Below are 21,586 nucleotides of genomic sequence, written 5' to 3'. Positions count from 1 at the left end.
ATTTTTATCCATTCATTCATTCATTCACAGTCCGTCAGTACAGTGTTGATGGACAGTGGTTTATTTATTGAAGATGTTGGAATGTCCAATCGCAGCTCCTCTATCTCCGGTCTGGAAACGGCTAGCGTTTTTTTGTCTCGAACCGTGTTGCGGGTAATCAAACCGTTCACACCCGGACCGAGGAAGTCAGACAGATTACGATACTGACAAAATATTAATTGAAATCGACAATTTTATCGTCATGCAAAGCGACACCTCGTTGTATGACTCCACTTTGACCCCAAATAACAGGCTACTATAACGTAAACGAAACATGTAAACAAAATTAGCATTATGACATTTTGCGTTATTGAACCCTGATACATATCAAAACCAGCCTACTCCCAGTCGGCATTTTCTAGCTGGTGATCCACGGTCGACTAAGAATGAGTAATCTGTGACAGATTTGTTTGATGGTTAAAAACAATATTTGAGTTAGTGGCATTGTTTGACATACTAATATATATTATCTAAATGATGTAGTTTGAAGCAAGTAACTGACCCCGTGCGAACCTAATCAAGTGTATCTGTGTGTATATTGAAGGTCTGAAAGTTAAACAGGGCACGCCTAGAGAAAAGTGGAGTGCGTGTTGAAATTGGTACATGGATCATTGACATGGATGTTGAAAGACCGGAAACCAAGCAATCAATTGTACAATTACAATTACTTACTAGTATTTATTATTCATGATGATCTGGTAATACACTCATTCCTGTATAAATACAATCTGCATGGTTTCATATATGTAAATTATTTCACAATATCTCATTTACAAATGTCGTAATTATTATTATTATAGCTTCAGCCTTGCCCTTTTAATTTATATCATTGAAGATTGGCCAATTAAAGAAAAACTATTTTATAAACTACTTAGCAGTCAAGAAAAGACATACAAATTCGCCAATTTACCAGTATGTTTCCACAATCGATGCATACGTGCATAATTTTAATTTTAAAATTTGTCACAAAACTTGTGCTTTTAGATTTTGGGACGAAGCAATATTTTATGTTGACGCACACGCATTATGAATGTGGTTCATTAAAAAACTAGATTGCATGATGTCATTGGCACCAACAAGCAGAACAGAATCAGCGAAATCAAATCTGTTTGTTGATGGTTGCATCGTTGACCCGGAAACAGTTTACTGGACCCGTGGTGTTATGTAACAATGTATTTGATTGGATCATGGAACTGGGTTTATAGTTCCATGATTGGATAAAGCCACGTAATCAGAATATTTGTTCCAAAAAAGAACACAAATAAATTTATTTCCTCCACTTATGGAGGAGTCAAAGGCTTGGTCGTTTTAGCGGGGTTTTAACCGTGGCTGAAAGTAAATCCAACATTAAATGGTGACATTGGTCGAGTATAATGTGTTTTAGCGAGTACTGATGTTGACTTCTTGGTGATCAGGAAATTGCTGCAATGTCTGTGATGGTGCGTTGGCCGTTTACCGATCATGCACGTGGCTACTTTTGATTCCGCTAGGCGGTGACGTTGTTGTTACAGGTCACGGCGTTGACTTTGTTTTAATGAATGATTTTACCGATATCAATTTTATATATTTGACGCCAAGTTTACAGTAAAAAAATGGGAATGGCAATAATACACTTTGTTTGGCCACATATTAATTTGTAATTGTGTTAAAAAAAAACTTGCAACTATTATTTGTTCAGTAATCTTATCACCTGCTACAATAATAATGCCGGGATTTTCACGGTTACGCCTTAAAATGAACATGTCACCAATCATTTTCCCGTGACAGGTGTGAAGTCACATTTAGCACAATGTGTGATAGTCTGTATTGTAAACCATTCTGTTTCAGGGACCAGGACGCACAGGAATTATATAACAGGGCGATCACAATTTCAGATAACAGGGTAAACCCGGAATTCGGAAAGTAACCCCCCCCCCCGAGAGACCGCCGTTGATAGATACAACCCAACCTCAGATGTGACATCTTATGCTATTATTAATGTTAACAGAAGTGTATTACCATGTGATTGTCTAGTTCAACTTTAAAAAAGTAGATTTTGTGCCAAAATCTTTTCGAATTTATAACGTTAAAACGCTTTTGCGGAGTAGATGGACGGTGACTGGTGTGTCAGGGGCTTCGGCTTTTTGCTTCTGCGGCATGGAGAAAACACTGAACTGAATCTATCGTGCTGGGTGTATATTTATCGCAGTTTACGAGCCTTTGTCCCGAGCCAGTTTCCAAGTATTAACAAGATGGAGAATCCAAGTAACCTAGATTACAACAGAAAGAAGAAGTTAATTGTAACAAATCAAACAGAAATAAACGACAGTTTGTCGTTATATATACATAAATTGTGACTGCTAACATTATACAATTATACATACATAATTATTATACTTCATTATTTCATATTTATATATTAAACCATTGAAGATGTCATCTGTTATTATTTGTAATTGATCTTACTCATACATGAAGTATCCCTCCATAATATAAATATAAATGTCTAAATTCCAGAAATAGATCAACTTTAAGTTAGTAGATATGTTCGATATGAGAGTTATTACATATTAATGAACACCAAGCTAAAATATTATTATAAAATACATAGTATTTAAAAGTAAGTTTCATCATGAAACCATCAACGATTATATATAAACCAGGACCAATCAACAAGAAAATTACAATCAGCGTGCTGTCATTACACTTTATATAATTATTTGATGAATCGTGAATCAGTGGGGTATTTTTATCTCTAGTTGTGTAAGAAACAATACTCCAGACAACTAAATAAGTTCATAGTTATACAAACACATGAAATGCATATATTTTGAAACCGTTCGACGTTAGCCTGACAAGTTCGCGTGAGTTGCGCCCTCCGCGGTGCTCCAAACTCAACACAGTTAGTAGGGTCTGATAGGCGCCACTCACGCCTTCATGTTAGGCTAGTTCGACGTGAGCTCACATTATATACATAGGTATATGGTCACTCATTTTATTTTCATAAATCACCAAAATACGCAATTTATTTGCAAATAAGTGGTTTCCTAGTGTTTAAATTTTACTCCCTTATTTATATACAACGGAAAATGCACACCGGGGCTGGCACTACAGTCCCGGGATAGAGTGACGGTGATTGCACCATGAAGGTAAAAAAATGATTGCACACATGTGTAGGAGAATTGCGTCAGAACAAAAAGGAGTGAATCACTTGGCGTGCTAATGCGGGTCAGTTGTTGAGAACGTGATAAGGCGATCACGTGTCGAAGGCGAGTTCTAACCCAAACTCCACGATCCCGGCGCATGTCACGTGTATTGCATCATACGAGAAGTGATAAAACATTCAAAATACGTAAGGACAAGCGACCTACATTTCATTTGCATGATCGGGTGTTATAATAATTATCAGTCGATGATGAAAGAGAATAATCCCAAAACGTGGCGTGGATTATTATTATTATTGAGGCCTCATAAGTCAATGCCCGGTTATTAACACAGTTACAATATGCATTATCTTGCCAGAACAGACACAGTTCTAACACACTCGTGTACAGTGACGACGTGATCTCGTACATTCGTAGTCCCAGGATTCGCACCAATCAAACTGCCAGAGGCTGCGGCAAGAAATTTTGCATGGGGCGGGGTGTGTGTCCGGGTGTGTGTGCTCAGCAACCTCGCGTTACCTTACTAGGGGGGTCCGGGTCATGCTCCCACTTAACAATTTTGAAATCTAGACCCTCTGAAACGCTATTTCCTGCATTTTGTTGGGGTCAATTTTGCTGACACAAAGGTTTTGGAGGGGCGACTCCCCAACATTTTCAGTTTTTAAGGGGGCGACAGCACCTGTGCCACCGCCACTTCTAGGGGAACTTCGTATTTTTTAAATAATTTTTAGCCGAAATAAATAAAACGCGACAGTATGTTATACCATGGTTATACGCTGTTATTTCGGAAAAAATCTGTCTATAGCAACCATACCAGAGAGCGTCACTCACCTGGCTTCCCATTACGGTAAGTGGAGGTAACCAAAATATTTCGTCATGCCCTTACAATAGTGGCTTGTGATCTTTTACAATAAACGTTTTGTATCTAACCATGGAGTACGTCCATGATCTAACTCGCAAATGATTACACGAACTTGGGTGCGCGTCTAAGGAAGTGTTTTACATTCCACGTTTTTAATCCATATTCTTCTCATACAACCTTGCACAACATAAAGAATGGTTTATCCCATGTATGTTAAATGACAGAGCTCCGTCTGCTCCATTTATTTATCAGATAGGCGCATGTCTGTATTTCATGCTACGTACTACGCCGGGTGAAACACCGACTATACAAATCAGACAGTTCACTCAAGGGGTCACACCTTGATTACCCATTGAGCGTGAAATAATTTCATTACCGAGTTAGGTTACGTCACGGCGAAGACTATTTTTGTCACATCATGGCTGTCTTGAATTATCTAGTTCTAGAATGTCCGTAGATATATGCTATAACCGGGTTTTTGCAGTTGTTGGATGTATCGACTTAACCCTGAATATGCGACAAATTGACTAATTACGCTACGAGTATCCATAACAACGATTTGATTGGTCAAAACCTCCAATTTGCAACAGCCGTGATACAAATTAGTTGAATCATAGTCACTTGATTTGATATTTAGGTCACATGCATGATTTAACGAGTGAATAACCTATTTCACATTACAGTGAACTCACAATAGTAATAAATCCGAAGTCTGATTGTTGTCCAATAACGGATACTACTCGTATGGTGATGAAATAATGGTAAATACAGAGAGCAACGCTACGTGATTTTGGTTTTATCGTGATGTGACACAGAATATAACCCCAATATACGATTATATTTACCGTTATTGTATAAAACACCATCACTGCGACAGCTAATACATGAAGTGATGCCACCATTTGTCGCTTTCCACGTGGTTTGGATTCAGGTCTTTAATTAAACACTCGAAACTGTAGTTTGTCCATTGTTATTGTCCCATATAGTCTGGCCGTTTACTTCGTAGCAGATGGCGAACTCTAGACGAGAGCCGACGCCAAAATCCTTTGGTACTGGTAGTACGAAGGCAAATCGTTCCGTCACCGGTGGCTTTGTATCTTCCGTCTTTTCTTTGCACTCCGTCAGATTGGCGCTCAGCGTCTCAGGGCAACTCGTTTTCTCTGGACTAGGTTTGTAATAGGGTACATAGTCGGCAATAATGTCCTCACTTGTGCGCCAGTTATTTCGCGTGTATCGAATCTTGACTGTTTTTGAGAACCCGATGTTCGCCACCCTTACCATGCCGCTGATTTCGCGATTAGTGCAGTTGACGTCTTCCAGCAATAGGTATCGACTCAGTACTTGTTCATCGATCGTGTCGTCGCTCTGCTTGTCACTACTCGGTAATTCGAATGTGGCAGATATACTTTTAAGTGGTGGCATACGTCTGTTATCAGGAACGATTCCCAAAGTCTTATAAACATCGTTTTTCGGCTGAAACCCGTCACGGGCCATCTGCTCGACCAAACTGGCTTCAAAATCAAGTCCGATTTCAAAATCCATGGCAAACAATTACTGCATACGTCACCTTGTAACAACGATGAACTGAGAAGTGGTGAAGCCCGTGACAAACTGGTTCTAGGTGCAATGCGTTGATATTACGTCACTGAACACGGGATCTCACCGCCCACCGGATTTCATTGCAGAGAAGTGTGCGTTATAAGTACACTGCTAAATATACTATAGTGTAAACCCCATTCACAAAGGTTATTGATCCAATTACATTTCCCTACTACAGTGGACTGCTAAGATCATTGAACCCCGTAGATCATTGAAACCCGTCGACAGACGTGTGCTACTACCTGTAAAGTCAGATGTGCAGATTAGGTATATGCATGTCCGAGACACTAACTGGTGTCAGGTTTTTTTTGTCGCGAGTTTTCAATCACGTGACTTAGCCGTGAATTGTCGTCACCAAGACATGATCGTCCTAGTATTGCAACATGCAGACGATGTGCACAAATACCAGCATACACCGCACTATACACGAGTATAATCACGATCCATTCACGCGCTTCTATAATTAGTGCCATGATAGGTCGTCGCCCTGACTACAGTGGCGATTGGCGTATTCCACTGACAGCACACCATTCATGGTACGCCGTCGTGAACACTGAGACAGAAAACAAAAGTATTGTTATCGCGAGATCTTGTATTAATAATACGTTCTCGTTATATGACCTCGTGTTATTATTACAAGATCTCAAGATCTATTGATTAACAATATTTTTTTTTCAATAATCTTGCTATCAAGTCTTATTGTTTTTTTTTAAAAAAAAATGAAGAAATTAAAAAAAAATCCGTGAAAATAGCAAAAAAAATAGAAATGGTAGAATCATCGCAAAAGAAAACAAACGACTTGTGCAAGCGTTCTCATTGGCACGGGCCATGTTTTCAAACAGTGACGTGACTACTGATTTAACCAATTAGAAACTACTACTACTACTACTACTACTGATACCATTACTAAATAAATATGCAGATGACATTTGATAGAAAAATAACTATCGTCTGCTTCGTTATTATATTTTCCGTTCAAACTGTCATCGTTCAACGTTGCGCGATGTCATAGGGTGACTGTATATGATGGCATAGGTGAGTGTAGCACTCAGTTGACATTGGAAATAGTTGCCCGGGTTGCTGGGATGTGCGGTACGTGCCCTCGACTGTGTTATGGAGGTATTGTACTATAAGATTAAACTCCATGGTTAGAATCACACCATTGGGGGAGCTTTTTCGAAGTTTATTGTCAATCCGTTGTCAACGTGACAGTAACGTGACTGTGTGTATTCTCAAATAATTTAGTGTGATTTGAGTGTTTATTGTATTATTATTATTATTATTATTATTATTATTATTATTATTATTATTATTATTATTATTATTATTATTACTACAAGTGCAGGGATTTATAATTTATCAGAAATAGTAATCAAACATGCCTCTCACTCGTTTCCTTTTTTTTCATTTTAAAATTTTAATTTTACAATTAAAAATTGTATTTTATATCAAATTCACAAATACTTCATTTTTAAGATATAATATATAAAGATCCTGAATGTAATCAATATTATCTCCATTTCAAATTATAATCATTTCTGCGCAGGCGCGTGAAATGTTAGTGATATCGACAGTCATTAGCGTAATCGACTGTTTTTAGGAACAGAGAGACACATCGTGTGCTATATATTATAATACAGGCGCAAAAATGACGTCATATTATTGTAAATAAAATAATAATGTTTTCATGTACACAGGCAATGAAAATTGAACGTTAAAATTGTAAGCATCAATATAATTCTTCATTCATTTTTAGTACTGAAGCTAAATTTTTCAATCAACCGGTGAGGGCGCAATCACTATTGCGGACTCAAATTTATAACCATGAATACTAGTACTCGTATGTCTTTGCATCAAGTGTACTCTCGTACCTATGTCACTAGCCAGGTCAACTTCTTATAGTTCATGTTTCTTTCTACGAACTCAGAAAACAATAGGAAAGTAACCAGTTTATTCTATCATAGACAATCTTCAATTTTGTGGTCAATTACCTCACTACCAATCTGATTAAAATCCGATGTAGGTATGAGGCTCCAATTTTTTTTTTTTTTATATATAACCCTTTATATTATATTTATTTGTATTTTAGTTTGAATTTGTCGATTTTTTTGGTTTTACTTGCCGTTAATCAGTTCTTAGAAAATTGTGTCTCACTCGCCTCTAACTACATCTGGCTCAATGCCTATACAAATCTCGTACAAATCTCGCACAGGGACCAGCCAATCAGATCACGAGTTACAAACGCGCCTGAGCATGACTCAAAACATGGCGGCGTACTACTACTGCTGCTACTTTTGCGTTAGCTGTGGGTCCATAGCTCTGCTTGTGTCGATCTGATGTTATAATAAACGTACTTGAAATTTGTATGGTATTGTCGACACAGTAGAGCTATGGTGACAGCCATAGAGTACCGTCCATGTTGTGCCGCAATAAAACCATTGCGCAAATAAACGATTCAAAATCATGCAATGTCTTGTGAAAAACGACTCCAAACTAAGGTCGATAGATTGTACATTTATTAAATACTCACCACAGCAAGGATTGAAACTTAATAATTTCAAATAAAGCCCATTCACCCGAGTATTCTTGGACGGTCACGCTAAAACACAGCTTGTCGCCATTTTACACACACTGGACGAGGTCGGTATCACATGATCAATATGACGTCACGTTGTTGTCATTACGTAATGCGGTTAGGGATTCCCCAAGAATGTACACACCATGTCCGGCATTGCGTTAATAACGTGTGTTTATTGCAACCAACCGTTTCAGAAACGCAATAAAGGTTTGAAACGATATGGAGTTGGCACACATGTTTGTGCCAATTTCACTGTTTATGACATTCTAGTTGAATTGTCCAAGGAACCACAAAATGGTGGTTTTGTTTGCCAAACATGTTACAGTCTAATCTGTAGGTTTGGCAAACTAAGAGAAAAGGCTCAATGTGTTAAAGACGAGCTCCGCGAACGATGTTTTTCTCCCTGTGTTGGATTTAAAAGAAAATCCAGCGAAGAAGAGGCTTCAGGGGCAACGTCTGCCAAACAAGTGGTTTTTCAACTTCCACCAAAAGTTACGACATCGATGCAACCGGTAGTAGAGAAAACAGACGCAGAGGTATGTATTTCGATAATTCTTTATATAGTTCTAATTTACATTTATCAACCTATATTTAAAGCCATTGTTATTTTCTCATTCAAAATTTTTCATTATGAGGAATATTGCATACTTGGTTCATCTACTAATTTTAATATTATTTGATTATTTACAGAAGTCTACTTTCATAGATGTTGCTATCAATCACATCAAGAAATATAATTATTGGTCTGGAATTAAACATCTTCTGAAAAACAGTCGTAAATTTAGAGATGTTTTTCACCGTCTTCTGGTACATGAATCTCGACAGGAAGTTTCGTTTTATTGGAAAACAAGTCGAATACCGTCCCAAGAAACCACAATTGAAAACATAAAGAAGTTTCAATGGTTTCGCTTTCTAAATGAAACTAGGAAGCACCTGCCAATATTACATGCTGTAATTGAAGGTTCCCTGTCAAACCGATTGTCCGCTGATAAGATTTGTATGTGAGTAATTTAAATAATTATCCAAATATCTTCTAAATCCTGATACAAATATAAAAATGTTCGTATTCACGAAAAACATTTCAAATAATGCCTTTTAAAGCCATGAATGTACATACGGTTTTGTAATATTGAATTTATACCTGTCAGGATAAGTGTCAACCTAATGAGCGAATATTATATTATTCTATATGTAATTTTTTTTTCAAAACAATGGAATTTGCATAATCACACGGAATAATCATAAATAGTGAAATATGTATTTGGATTCCTGATATGTTTTCAAATTCAGTTTGACACAATTCAGATGTACGAATATAGTGACATTTTATTGATTCTTTTTACCAGTGACGATGATGGAAAGTGTGGCTCCTTAGTTCCCGGCTTAGGTTTTACAATTGGTACCATACTAAACTTGCGAAAACCCAGGAAATTTAATTTTCTACAAAATATTAACGCACTTCAAATGTACCGAAGTGGCTGCAATCAAAAGGTTAGTTGCTAAACTAGTTTTTTGTATTAATATTGTTGAGATGTACCGAATCATTCAACAGTATACAAACTTTTTTATTCGTAATAATACAATATCAATGTTTCTGAGTGTTACGTAGCGAAGTACAGATAGTACGCAATACGAATCAATGAAATTGGGTTTTTTGCGCAGATTTTTAAATGGTTTAACAAGATCGGACTGAGCATTGGGATACATGCCACAAGAAACTCTGTTGACCGTTTACGTAAAGGATTCGATAGTGAAATAATAATCTGGAAACAACATATTCAGGTTTGTGTTTTCGTCTTTTTATAATTATAGTCTTAGTTTCGTATTTTAGTGACGCCTGGTTTTGGTGTTACAGTACGCCCCTCTTATCACCAGTAACATCACTCTTATTATCCAAATTTTCTTTAGCATGAACTCTCTGCAAACTGTGACAGCAGTGTGCACACCGACGATAGCGTACATTCTTCCTTGATCTCAGAGTTTGACGAATCGGCAGAGAGCGATCATACCAAATCAACTAACGGATCCGATGAAGACTGTGTTTCAATGAGCCCAGATGGGGCCAGTGATATTGAAGATGACGTAGAAACTTTCGAAAGAGGCATGTTGAATTCATTATATTGCTTCCCACATAGATATTATTTTTGAATATACATGACGTGTTTATTTGGTATAAGTGACCTCAATATTGCAGGAGACACAATTTTAGGATAATATATATTGTCTAATGCTAGCTAAAACCTAACGACGTCCGTCCGACTTGCGAGTTCCTGAGAAATGTTGTATTTTGTCCAGGCAAGCAACCCCTTACACCGATTTTAGTAAGAGGTATCATTTTAATGCTACTTTTTTTATTCTGTATGCATTTTCCGATAGATCTGCCCTCTTGCATTTACAGTAATATACATGTATTTTTGCTTCTCTGCTATATTTCTGTAGAACCCGGATACAGTCTGTGCTGGGACAACGTTCAAAAGCTCTCTGAAGCCAGACACCAATCCAAGAAAGTTAAAAATAAAATGATGCTCTGGGCACTGTCATTCGCTACCAAAAACCGTATATCATTTCGCGACTACGATGACATCAGGACCAAAAAAGCAGTCGATATCCCTGTTGCGGTTTTTTTGCCTTCACAGAGTGATTGGACTCGAGTAAGAACAAGGATGAAAACACTAGTTCAGCGTATTCTTGTGCGCAACTTTGAGTGTTTCAAGGACACACAAATACAATGGCATATATCGCACAAGTACTCTTCTGAGTCACGATAAAAGAGTGAGATTGTAAGTCCCAATATCACATAATATTCACACCCAAAACTAAACTTACTCTATTATGGTGTTAAGTTGTGTCGCAGTAAAGTTAGTCGTAAAATGATGACAATTAAAATAGATACTTTACACTCATTTCACACTAAATATCCATCTTGACACATTTCTAACTATAGTCTAAACTCACGTTAAAGTCTTTAAACCAATATGAAGTGTAACGTTTTGAAATAGGTCAATGGAAATTGACACTATACTACGGCCGAAATGTACAGTAATATATAACAGTCCAAACAATAAATCGGATGGTTTATCGGACTATAGCATGATGGAATATGATTTAAATTTCTAACTACGTCCAAGTCAGTGGTTATATACTTACTCTGGATATTGATATATTTGCGTTGTTCAGGTTAACCTTGGTGTAATAAAAGCCAACCCTTCCTCCAGCAAAGGTGTGATTGAGATAATGCGACATCTTGGACAGTATGTACCATCACAAAATGGAAAACCCCTCTATAACGTTGTATGTCACGTTGTATGGCATGTAGCCAAGACCATGTCAATCGTCTTGTTGGGCTCGAACCAAGGCCCCAGGAGTTCCACAAAAGGTGCATCACAATGCAGGTAAATACTGGGTAGTTACATGCTCGTAATATAAATATAATGTTATAAATTATGTATGTATGCATGTGTAATTTTTTCTTTTATTTGAAGGACACCATGAACAAACTATTCAGTGGAAGTTCGGCAAGTGCACGTGGGTCTTTATTCCATGTCAAAATTAAGTTTGGTCACCGTGCAGTGAAAAAGAAGGTGATTGATGATGTTAATCACACAGTGGATTTTCTTAACTTTATGACCGAAGGCTATACCTGTCTATTGGCAATGCATTTAAGAAGACTGACCAGCCTACGTGATAAGCCGATTATTCAACCGGACCAGCAGAAAGACTACGTTGAAAAGTTAGCAGAGGAAATAGTTTCTTTTATTTGGCCGGATGTAGATGAAGTACCACTTAGTGATAGTGATCAACAGCCATGCATTGATAATTATGATGATGACGATGATGATTATTGCGTATGTAAAACAGGTATGTGCATGTATGGTGATCTGTGAAACAACGCAATAGGAAGATAGATTCTACTACTGAACTCAATACAATATAACAAACCATCCCTTTATTCACAGACCTAGGAGGGACCATGATTGAATGTTCTGCACTCTCACAGTGTAAAAGAGGCAGATGGTTCCACCTCGATTGTGTTGAATTACAACCTGAATCTGTACCAGATGACGAGTGGTGGTGTAGCCCGGACTGTGAACAATCATCAATTTATTGTTTCTGTAAAAAGAAAGAAGATACTGATGATGATAAGTGGATAGGGTGTGACAGGGAGTTCATGTGCCCTAATGGAGAATGGTTTCATATGCGATGTGTTGGTTTGAATCAATGCCCAGGTAAGCTGATAGGCCCATAACTACATATTTTTATAATAATAATAATAATAAAAATAAAAATAATAATAATTATCTGTTGATAAATTTTCCACTAGATGGTTCTTGGTTTTGTTCAGATGACTGTCAAGTTAAAGGGCCTTTATCAAAGCCAGACCAGGACACCGGTGCTGACTACCTCTTCAATTACTCCTGTCATGTATTATGGAGAGGGTTATTCCATATGGCAGAAAGAGATGCAGAACGCGAAAACGATGGTCCCGCAATGATGTCGAATTGGAGAGTTTCAATGTTAGATTTCTGGGAAAATAACCATTATAAATATCTTATAATTGGCCATAGATTGCTAGCATGTAAGTTTATTTTATCGTTTTTTCAGTAACTTTCAAATATGTGATTAAAATTACTGGCGATCCTCACAAGTAAATATTGGTTAATATATTCAACGTTTACTTCAGGTATAAATGGTTATGTTTCGCCAAGGCAAGGAGAAGAAATGCTTTGGAATAGCACTGCTAACCTGAAAGGAGGAGCTGGGAACAACATACCGCTAGATCTTGTTAACGAGTTTCTAAATAATGACTTTAAACGTAAGTGTACAATTAGGAATGGTGAAAGGTCTTTTTTTACTAACTGAATGTATGTTTTTACATCAACCCAACCAATACTGGTGAGACCGACTGGACAAGAACGCATATAATTACACCCGGTTTTAATGTATGAGAGATCTTTTATTGATCAACCATTCAATTCTGTAAATAACAATAAACAAAAAACTATTTTCAATAAAAAATACATCACAACAAACTCATTCCCTTACTCAGTATTATTTGTATTAACTCAATTCACATGTCTAAATTTGTCTCAGCAAAATGACTAATGACATTAAAATTACTAATAAATTTTAACTCACTACTGTGGCCGGATATAATTACAGGTTAGACGTCTCTGGTTAGCATTTGAGTAGTATCACAGGTTAGCAGTGTTGACTATCGTCACAGGTTAGCAGCATTGACTGTCATCAAAGGTTAGCAGTGTTGACTATTGTCACAGGTTAGCAGTGTTGACTATCGTCACAGGTTAGCGGCATAGACAGGTTATTGATCCTATAATATAATACTATTTTCTAAATACCAGAAACTCAACTACAACACCTCAACATAAACATTTCTAATTATGCATCACAAACTAGTAAACTTGCTGGATTAACTATGCAAAAGTTTGTTGCTTCAACAATAAATCACACCGAACGTTTCTAAGCTTATTCTGTAGTAAACATCATCCTTTAAAACTCTGAAAATTACATGTACAACGCAACTGATCAACAAATATAACATCATCATTACTCATTATACAGTCTCAGTAACCGTCCGGCAAATCATAAACACATGTCTTTCAACGTTCAAATTTTCACGCTAATATTGGAAATGGCATGTCCACATCAGAAAAACAACAACAATCATCTGCAATGTATATGCCAAGAAACTCACCCAATACAGCATCGTATAGATGGCAAAGGTTTCTATAAACTGGTGATTTCTATGACTTTCAAAGCGACACCGTTCGCTACATCAGTGCGAGCTGCCATTTTGAATCTATGTTTTGATTCCTTTGGCGCTCAAGGGCGCCCTCAATGTTCAGAAGTTAAGTTTCGCTCGAAACACTCTCCCACCACGATGCGATACAATCGCATCTCAAACCAAATACATTACTAATTATATCCCTCAACAGGGCAAATAACAACAATTTTCGTTACTGGTCTACTATAATGTCCATTTGCAGTTTTTACTTTAACATTTCGCACCCGTCCATCTCTTCCAGGATAGATTTCTGTAATTCTTCCGAGATTCCATTTTCCACGTACTGCATTTGGATCAGCTACTACAACAATATCATTCACCTGCACATTCCTTTTGTCTACATTCCACTTCTGTCGAGGAACCAACAAAGGAAACACATCTCTCATCCAGCATTTCCAAAACGCATTGACTATGTATTGAACAAATTCATGTCTCTCTCTTGGATTCTTTGTCTCACGAAATGGACCTTGTGGCACTCTGCTGGAAGCCCTTCCAAGCAAAACATCATTTGGACAGAGATAGTTGCCATCATCAGGATCATTTGGTACTCTTCCGATTGGTCGCTCATTTACTAAGTTAGCAACTTCTTGAAGGCAGGTGTGCAACTCAAACGGAGTGAGTCTTTGCTCACCAATAGCTTTCCTCAGGGCCACTTTGCAACTTTTAACCAGAGCTTCAGCACATCCATTCTGATGAGGAGCTAGTGGTGTGGTGAACCTCCATGTCACCTGTTGCTCTGCACAGAATTCTTTAAGTTTTGTTTCACTCCAGCCTTTCACCATCTCTCGAAGTCGTCTTTCGGCTCCTACAAACTGAGTACCGTTGTCACTCTGAATAGACTTGGGCCTTCCTCTAATTGCAAAGAACCTACGTAGAACTTGTAAAAACTCCATTGTAGAGCAGTCAACTGCTACTTCTAAGTGTACTGCTCTGGTGTTCATACAAGTAAAGATGACGCCATAGTGTTTTGTCGTTTTGTTTTTTCCAATTTTAACAACATATGGGCCGAAGTAATCACATGCAGTGAAATAGAAAGGTGGCGTAAATGGAGCCATTCTTTCAACTGGGAGATCAGCCATGAATTGAGTTTCAGTCTGGCGCTTGAGGATTCTGCAAGTCACGCATCTGTATTTGATAGTCTTTGCCAATCTTGTCACGCTTACAACCCAATATTCACTTCTGACTTTGGCAGCAGTTGTTGCTACCCCATAATGCCCTTGCTCATGTACATGCTGGGTTATCAAATACGATATGTAGTGGTCATTGGGCAACAGAACTGGATGCCTACGTTCATATGATAGCTTTCCGTTACAAGCTCTTCCTCCGACATGAATAATCTTATCCTTCTCAAAGATGCTTAGTGACTTGAACTCTCCTTCTTTTATTCTCTCATGAAGTGATTTTTGTGCTTCAAAGATCCAGTAACTTTCTGCCACCGCCAACTCTTCTGTAGACAGCGGGCCACCTTTGATTACATTCTTGGCTTTCAAGTTTGTAATGAATCTTAATATATATGCTGTCACTCGGATCAACTTTCTCCATTTAGAGAATTTTTTGTAATCAATACCCTCCGATTCTTTAACCATTAGCACAGTTTTCATTCTTTTCTTTTCTCTGTCAATTTCACTGACTTCTGCTTTAGGAACAGACTTTGGCCACTCTGCTTCTGGCAACAGTAAAAAAGCTGGTCCATTCTTCCAGTCACCTGCCAGACTGTTGACATTAATGCCTCTGGATATTTTGTCTGCTATATTGAATTCTCCTGGTATGTGCCGCCAATCTGATGGATCGGTTTGACTTTGAATCTCAGAAACTCTGTTGGCCACAAATGACTTGTATTGCCTTGACTGACCTCGAATCCAGCACAAGGCGATAACACTATCAGACAGGAATACAACTCGATCAAACTTCACTGTCATTTCTTCCTTAACAGTAGCACATAGTCTAGATGCAATGACGGCTGCTTGCAGTTCTAGACGAGGTATTGACAAATTCTTTAGTGGCGCTACACGAGACTTTGCAGCAATAAACCTTACTCCAACAGTTCCATTATTAGTCTCCCACCTAGTGTAGGCAACTGCACCAAATGCATCTTCTGATGCATCACAGAATATCACAAGTTCAGCTAACTTATTATGTAACTTGGGCATTAGACATCTGGCAAAAGACACACCATCAAGGCTCTCAATTTCAGTGAAGAATCTTCTCCATTCAGTTTTTTCTTCTTCACACAGGTCATCATCCCACCCAGTGCCACTCAGCCAAAGTTTCTGCATAAGAATTTTTCCTTTTATCAGAACTGCACCAGTGAATCCAATTGGGTCAAAAACTTTAGCCAGTTCACTTAACACCATTCTTTTTGTCAGTATATCATTTCCCTTGACTGAAATTGCTTTTACTTGATATTTCATCAGATCTGATTCTGGATCCCAGACTACACCTAAAACCTTTTGTTCTGTTGGATCTCCTAATACGGTTCTGTCACTGGGATGTGGGTCTTCCCTTTTCAGTTTAACATTGGACACCCACTCCTTTACTCTAAAACCTCCTGTTTCTAAAACTGCATCTATATCTTTCATAATCTTTCTGGCTTCATCTGCTGTATGGACTGATGTACATATATCATCCATATATGTATCCTTGTTTAACACCCTGGCTGCTTCGGGATGCTCTTTCTCACCTTCTTTTGCAGTTTTCCGTAAAGCAGTTAATGCCATGGCTGGCGCTGGTTTATCTCCAAATGTCACTACTTCCTTAACATAGACATCAGGTTGTCTAGTGACATCATAATTTCTCCAAAGAAATCTGTGAACATGCTTATCCTTTTCAGGGATCAGGATTTGGTGATACATTTTTGAGATGTCACCTGATACTGCAACTGCATTCTGGCGAAAGCGGAGAAGTACACCAAACAAATCATTGAGAAGGTCTGGACCCTTCTCCCAATACTCATTCAGGCGATGACCATTGAATGCAGCTGATGAGTTGAACACAATTCTGACTGGTGTACTTTTCTTTTCAGGACGTATAACTGGGTGATGGGAAAGGTAATGTACTGGCCCTTTATACTTCTCCATTTCTTCTTTGCTTAATTTTCTGGAAAAACCTTTCTCTTCCATTTCTTTCATTTGATGGTCATATAACATTGCATTTTTCTCATTCTTCATTAGTCTCTGTTCAATGGATATCAACTTCGCCATACACTGTTTCTTATTGTCAGGAAGCTCTTGTGGGTCTCTTTTCCAAGGATAAGGTACCATCCATCTATTTTCTATCTTTTCACAGGACTGCAACATCTCTTTATATTGTTCTTTTTCTATTGGTGATAACTTTAATTCATCTGATGACTTACACTTACAGCTTTGTATCTTCACTCCCATTTCTTCAGTAGACCAGAATTTGGTCAGATCTGTCATCTCAGTCATTTTTATGTGAAGCACAGTTGTTTCTGGTTGTAAACCGCTTGATGTACCGAATGTTAACCAACCCAATGGTGACTTTCTCAGGATATACCCATCAATTTCTTTTGTCTCTCCTCCATGCATGCCTGGGTAGTCCACTCCAATCAATAAGTCAACACTACCATCTCCCCTGCTTAGCGGATGTCCCAATTCACTTTCTATTTTTCTCATAACTTGCCACTTTGGCTTAGCGACAGTGGTAATTTCGGGTACACCAACAGCTGATATTGTGTGCTCTTTCTGATTGGAAAATATCTTCAGTTTGTAGATTTTGGTTTGGTGAGCTTGTACATTTCCTCCCAATGTGCCAATGTCAATACTGATAGGCTTTCCTTCAAGGCCAAGTTTCTCTGCTACAGCTCCTCTGACCAATGTTACATTTGCACCAGAGTCCAGCATGATATTACCTATAACATCATTTTCACGTGTACCTATTCTTGCTGTTATAATTGGCAATGCCACATCATTCTTTTTTGACGCTACTGATACAACACTTCCACCTGTTACTGGATGAAGAAGTGAATGATGGAAGAACTGACAGTTTTCTATAGAGCACCGTTTTCTTCGATTGCAAGTTCTCATGGTGTGATTTTTCCCTGCTCTCTTCAAACAGCTAAAGCAAACATGATTTTCCCTAGCCATTTTCAGGCGTTCATCCACTGTTATTGCTCGGATTTTGGTACACTGATCTGGCCAATGGTCGTTTGATTCACAACCCCAACACTTCTTCCATGAAACTGACTTCTGGCGTGTTGAATTATCATTTGAGTCACTGCTTTGTTGTTGACTCAGATTGACTTTACCTTGAGACTGACTACTTCTGACTGGTGCAGTGGCTCTCATTCTAGTCTTCATTTCATCAGTTAAGAAGCTAAGTAGTTTTTCAAGAGAGGCTTCTTCCCCATTATGTTGCAGTTTTCTCGCCCACACTTTTCGGTCATCAGCTGTGAGTTTCGTTTCAATAATAGCCAGCATATGATTATTATTGAGGTCAGACTCTTTCCCCACTTGCTTTAATATATTGTAACATCTTCGGACGAGATGAGCTAAATCACAGAATCTGCTATCTTCACCCTCCTTCAATGATCGAAACTTCATTATATCCTGGGTGACTGCATCAGAAATTATTCTTGGGTCCCCATAATACAAGTCAAGGTATTCCCAGCAAGCATCATAGTCTGTACCAATACCTTTTAGCATTTCCAATGGTTTACCAGTTAGACTAGTCCTCAGTATTGAGATGGCATTCCTATCATCATACAGTGGGTCAACCATGTGCCTGAAATCTTCACGAAATGTCCAGTATTCACGTACATCCCCAGCAAACACTGGCAGGTTAGGTTTCTGAATCTTGGGCTCTAATCTAGCCTTATGTTGTATAACTGGTACTACTGGTTGGTTGTATTGATCCGATAACTGTGGCGAAGGCAAACCACTCGATGGCGGTGTTTGGTTTTGTGTGTCAGGACCATGTTCAGTTGGTTGGCCTTGATTGATGACTGATTTAAATTTGGCTTTGGTGGCTAAATATTCATCCAGGCAGTTTTTGAGGTATTCCTCTTCCTGGTTGTACTCATCCGGATCCTCAATTGTCTCACAGTATTCATCATGGCGGTCCTGCAGTTCATTATAGGCTATATCTAATTTCTGGAAGCCATCAGTTATCTCATTCACTTGTAATCTGATTAATGACTCACTTTGTGCTAGCAGGTACTCCACAGCATGTTTCTGCCTGGTGAATCTTGACTTACTGGTTCGTCTCTTTAATTTCTTGTCCTCCATCGCTTCTCATATGTCCCAAGTAAATTGAATTATGGTGAGACCGACTGGACAAGAACGCATATAATTACACCCGGTTTTAATGTATGAGAGATCTTTTATTGATCAACCATTCAATTCTGTAAATAACAATAAACAAAAAACTATTTTCAATAAAAAATACATCACAACAAACTCATTCCCTTACTCAGTATTATTTGTATTAACTCAATTCACATGTCTAAATTTGTCTCAGCAAAATGACTAATGACATTAAAATTACTAATAAATTTTAACTCACTACTGTGGCCGGATATAATTACAGGTTAGACGTCTCTGGTTAGCATTTGAGTAGTATCACAGGTTAGCAGTGTTGACTATCGTCACAGGTTAGCAGCATTGACTGTCATCAAAGGTTAGCAGTGTTGACTATTGTCACAGGTTAGCAGTGTTGACTATCGTCACAGGTTAGCGGCATAGACAGGTTATTGATCCTATAATATAATACTATTTTCTAAATACCAGAAACTCAACTACAACACCTCAACATAAACATTTCTAATTATGCATCACAAACTAGTAAACTTGCTGGATTAACTATGCAAAAGTTTGTTGCTTCAACAATAAATCACACCGAACGTTTCTAAGCTTATTCTGTAGTAAACATCATCCTTTAAAACTCTGAAAATTACATGTACAACGCAACTGATCAACAAATATAACATCATCATTACTCATTATACAGTCTCAGTAACCGTCCGGCAAATCATAAACACATGTCTTTCAACGTTCAAATTTTCACGCTAATATTGGAAATGGCATGTCCACATCAGAAAAACAACAACAATCATCTGCAATGTATATGCCAAGAAACTCACCCAATACAGCATCGTATAGATGGCAAAGGTTTCTATAAACTGGTGATTTCTATGACTTTCAAAGCGACACCGTTCGCTACATCAGTGCGAGCTGCCATTTTGAATCTATGTTTTGATTCCTTTGGCGCTCAAGGGCGCCCTCAATGTTCAGAAGTTAAGTTTCGCTCGAAACAAATACTTTCGGCATATATGTGTCCGTTGTTTATGTGTGAAAATATCTATTTGTATTTACACCCGTTTGTTATATATGATTAGTAATCAAATGCTTATTTCCATATACATTGCAGAGAACCTAAAACACTGCCATGGTCGCTACACAGACACCCATGTTGCTAGATGTAGTCAGCTGGTTGGAAGATTGGCCACTGACTTAGAATGTGTTTACATGACCAAATTTATGGACGAATATGTTCATAAATCTAAAACTACATCTGCTAATTACAGACGAGACGTCTCCAAATTTGTAAAGGAGTACAGAGACGATGGCATATTTCAACAAATTCCGGGTCGGTATCACGCTGGATTTTCCAACTTTCGAAATAAAGTAGCCATTCACAGTGGTGATAAGTTGGTATCCCGACTGAAATCACACTGTAGAACCCTTGACCTGTTGAAGGAAATCCTCCCACAGGATTAGTTGTTTCCCATGATTGGATTACGGATTGTTACATTGGAACAATAAATATTACTACTTTGTTAGCCAAACAGTGAGCTATATTCCTTTACTGTTGGCTGGGTTACTTTTTCGTTCACCTTATTTTATAGCAAGCAATACCTTCGTTATGATGAAAATATGTTCATCAGCTTTATTTTTTTACCAGAGTGAAACCTAAAAACATCATTATCTAAATTTCTGGTGCCGATTACAAATGAAATAAGTTTTCAAGCAGTCATTCAGTACAGTCAGTTTATTATTAAATCACATTATGAATTATTGTTCAATTAGCGCGAACAGAGGAAATAATAGTTTTTGTGTGCATCATACTGGGAAATGCTTCAAATAGAATATTGATTTATCATTTTAGTTCATCCTTGATTGTCGAACTTATAAATCTCGCGCACGAGAGGATGACACCAAAAGATGATGAAAATAAATACAACTGAATATAACGATGTTTCATTGCCAAGAAGCATTTATTTTATTCGCATATTAAATATACCACAGGATGAAAAGACAATGTTGTCACAATACTGTGGTACACAATAAACATAACACTATGTGGCCATATTTGCTATCTGCGTGTGAAGATTTAACTCAATAACATAATTCTAACATGCTGAACAACAACCAAAAAATAAAATAAAAAATGGCAATTTGACAGTATTTCGACGCCTACCTCTGCGAGTTTAATTGACCCGACATGGACATTTAAGCTTACAAGCTGTGCGACACTTACAATTGAGGCAAACACAACACTCACATTTCATGTCACATGACTTGCGATGTTTTATCTCGTCAATTATA

General features: G+C 37.8%; 1 protein-coding gene, 2 long non-coding RNA genes and 1 pseudogene across 3 annotated transcripts; 1 reads left to right on the top strand and 3 right to left on the bottom strand.

The window, feature by feature from the left end:
• Positions 1-689: 689 nt before the first annotated feature.
• LOC144360549 (protein phosphatase 1 regulatory subunit 3B-like) lies at positions 690-5,649 on the bottom strand. Its single transcript, XM_085505494.1, has 2 exons — positions 4,890-5,649; positions 690-2,288 (listed from the first exon to the last, which is right to left on the bottom strand). The coding sequence occupies exon 1, from the start codon at positions 5,584-5,586 to the stop codon at positions 4,984-4,986; it is 603 nt and encodes a 200-aa protein (XP_085361620.1). The 5' UTR covers positions 5,587-5,649; the 3' UTR covers positions 690-2,288; positions 4,890-4,983.
• Positions 5,650-8,364: 2,715 nt separating this feature from the next.
• On the top strand, positions 8,365-21,231 carry LOC102808213 (uncharacterized; annotated as a pseudogene).
• LOC144344737 (uncharacterized) lies at positions 13,155-13,818 on the bottom strand. Its single transcript, XR_013419253.2, has 2 exons — positions 13,358-13,818; positions 13,155-13,196 (listed from the first exon to the last, which is right to left on the bottom strand). It is a non-coding gene; the product is annotated as an uncharacterized LOC144344737 (long non-coding RNA).
• LOC144349632 (uncharacterized) lies at positions 19,342-20,005 on the bottom strand. The gene is made up of 2 exons (XR_013420033.2): positions 19,545-20,005; positions 19,342-19,383 (listed from the first exon to the last, which is right to left on the bottom strand). It is a non-coding gene; the product is annotated as an uncharacterized LOC144349632 (long non-coding RNA).
• Positions 21,232-21,586: the final 355 nt, after the last annotated feature.

Source organism: Saccoglossus kowalevskii, chromosome 11 (assembly GCF_978046115.1).
Source record: "Saccoglossus kowalevskii chromosome 11, keSacKowa6.1, whole genome shotgun sequence".
Lineage (NCBI taxonomy): Eukaryota > Metazoa > Hemichordata > Enteropneusta > Harrimaniidae > Saccoglossus > Saccoglossus kowalevskii.
This window is presented reverse-complemented; position numbering and strand designations above follow the sequence as displayed.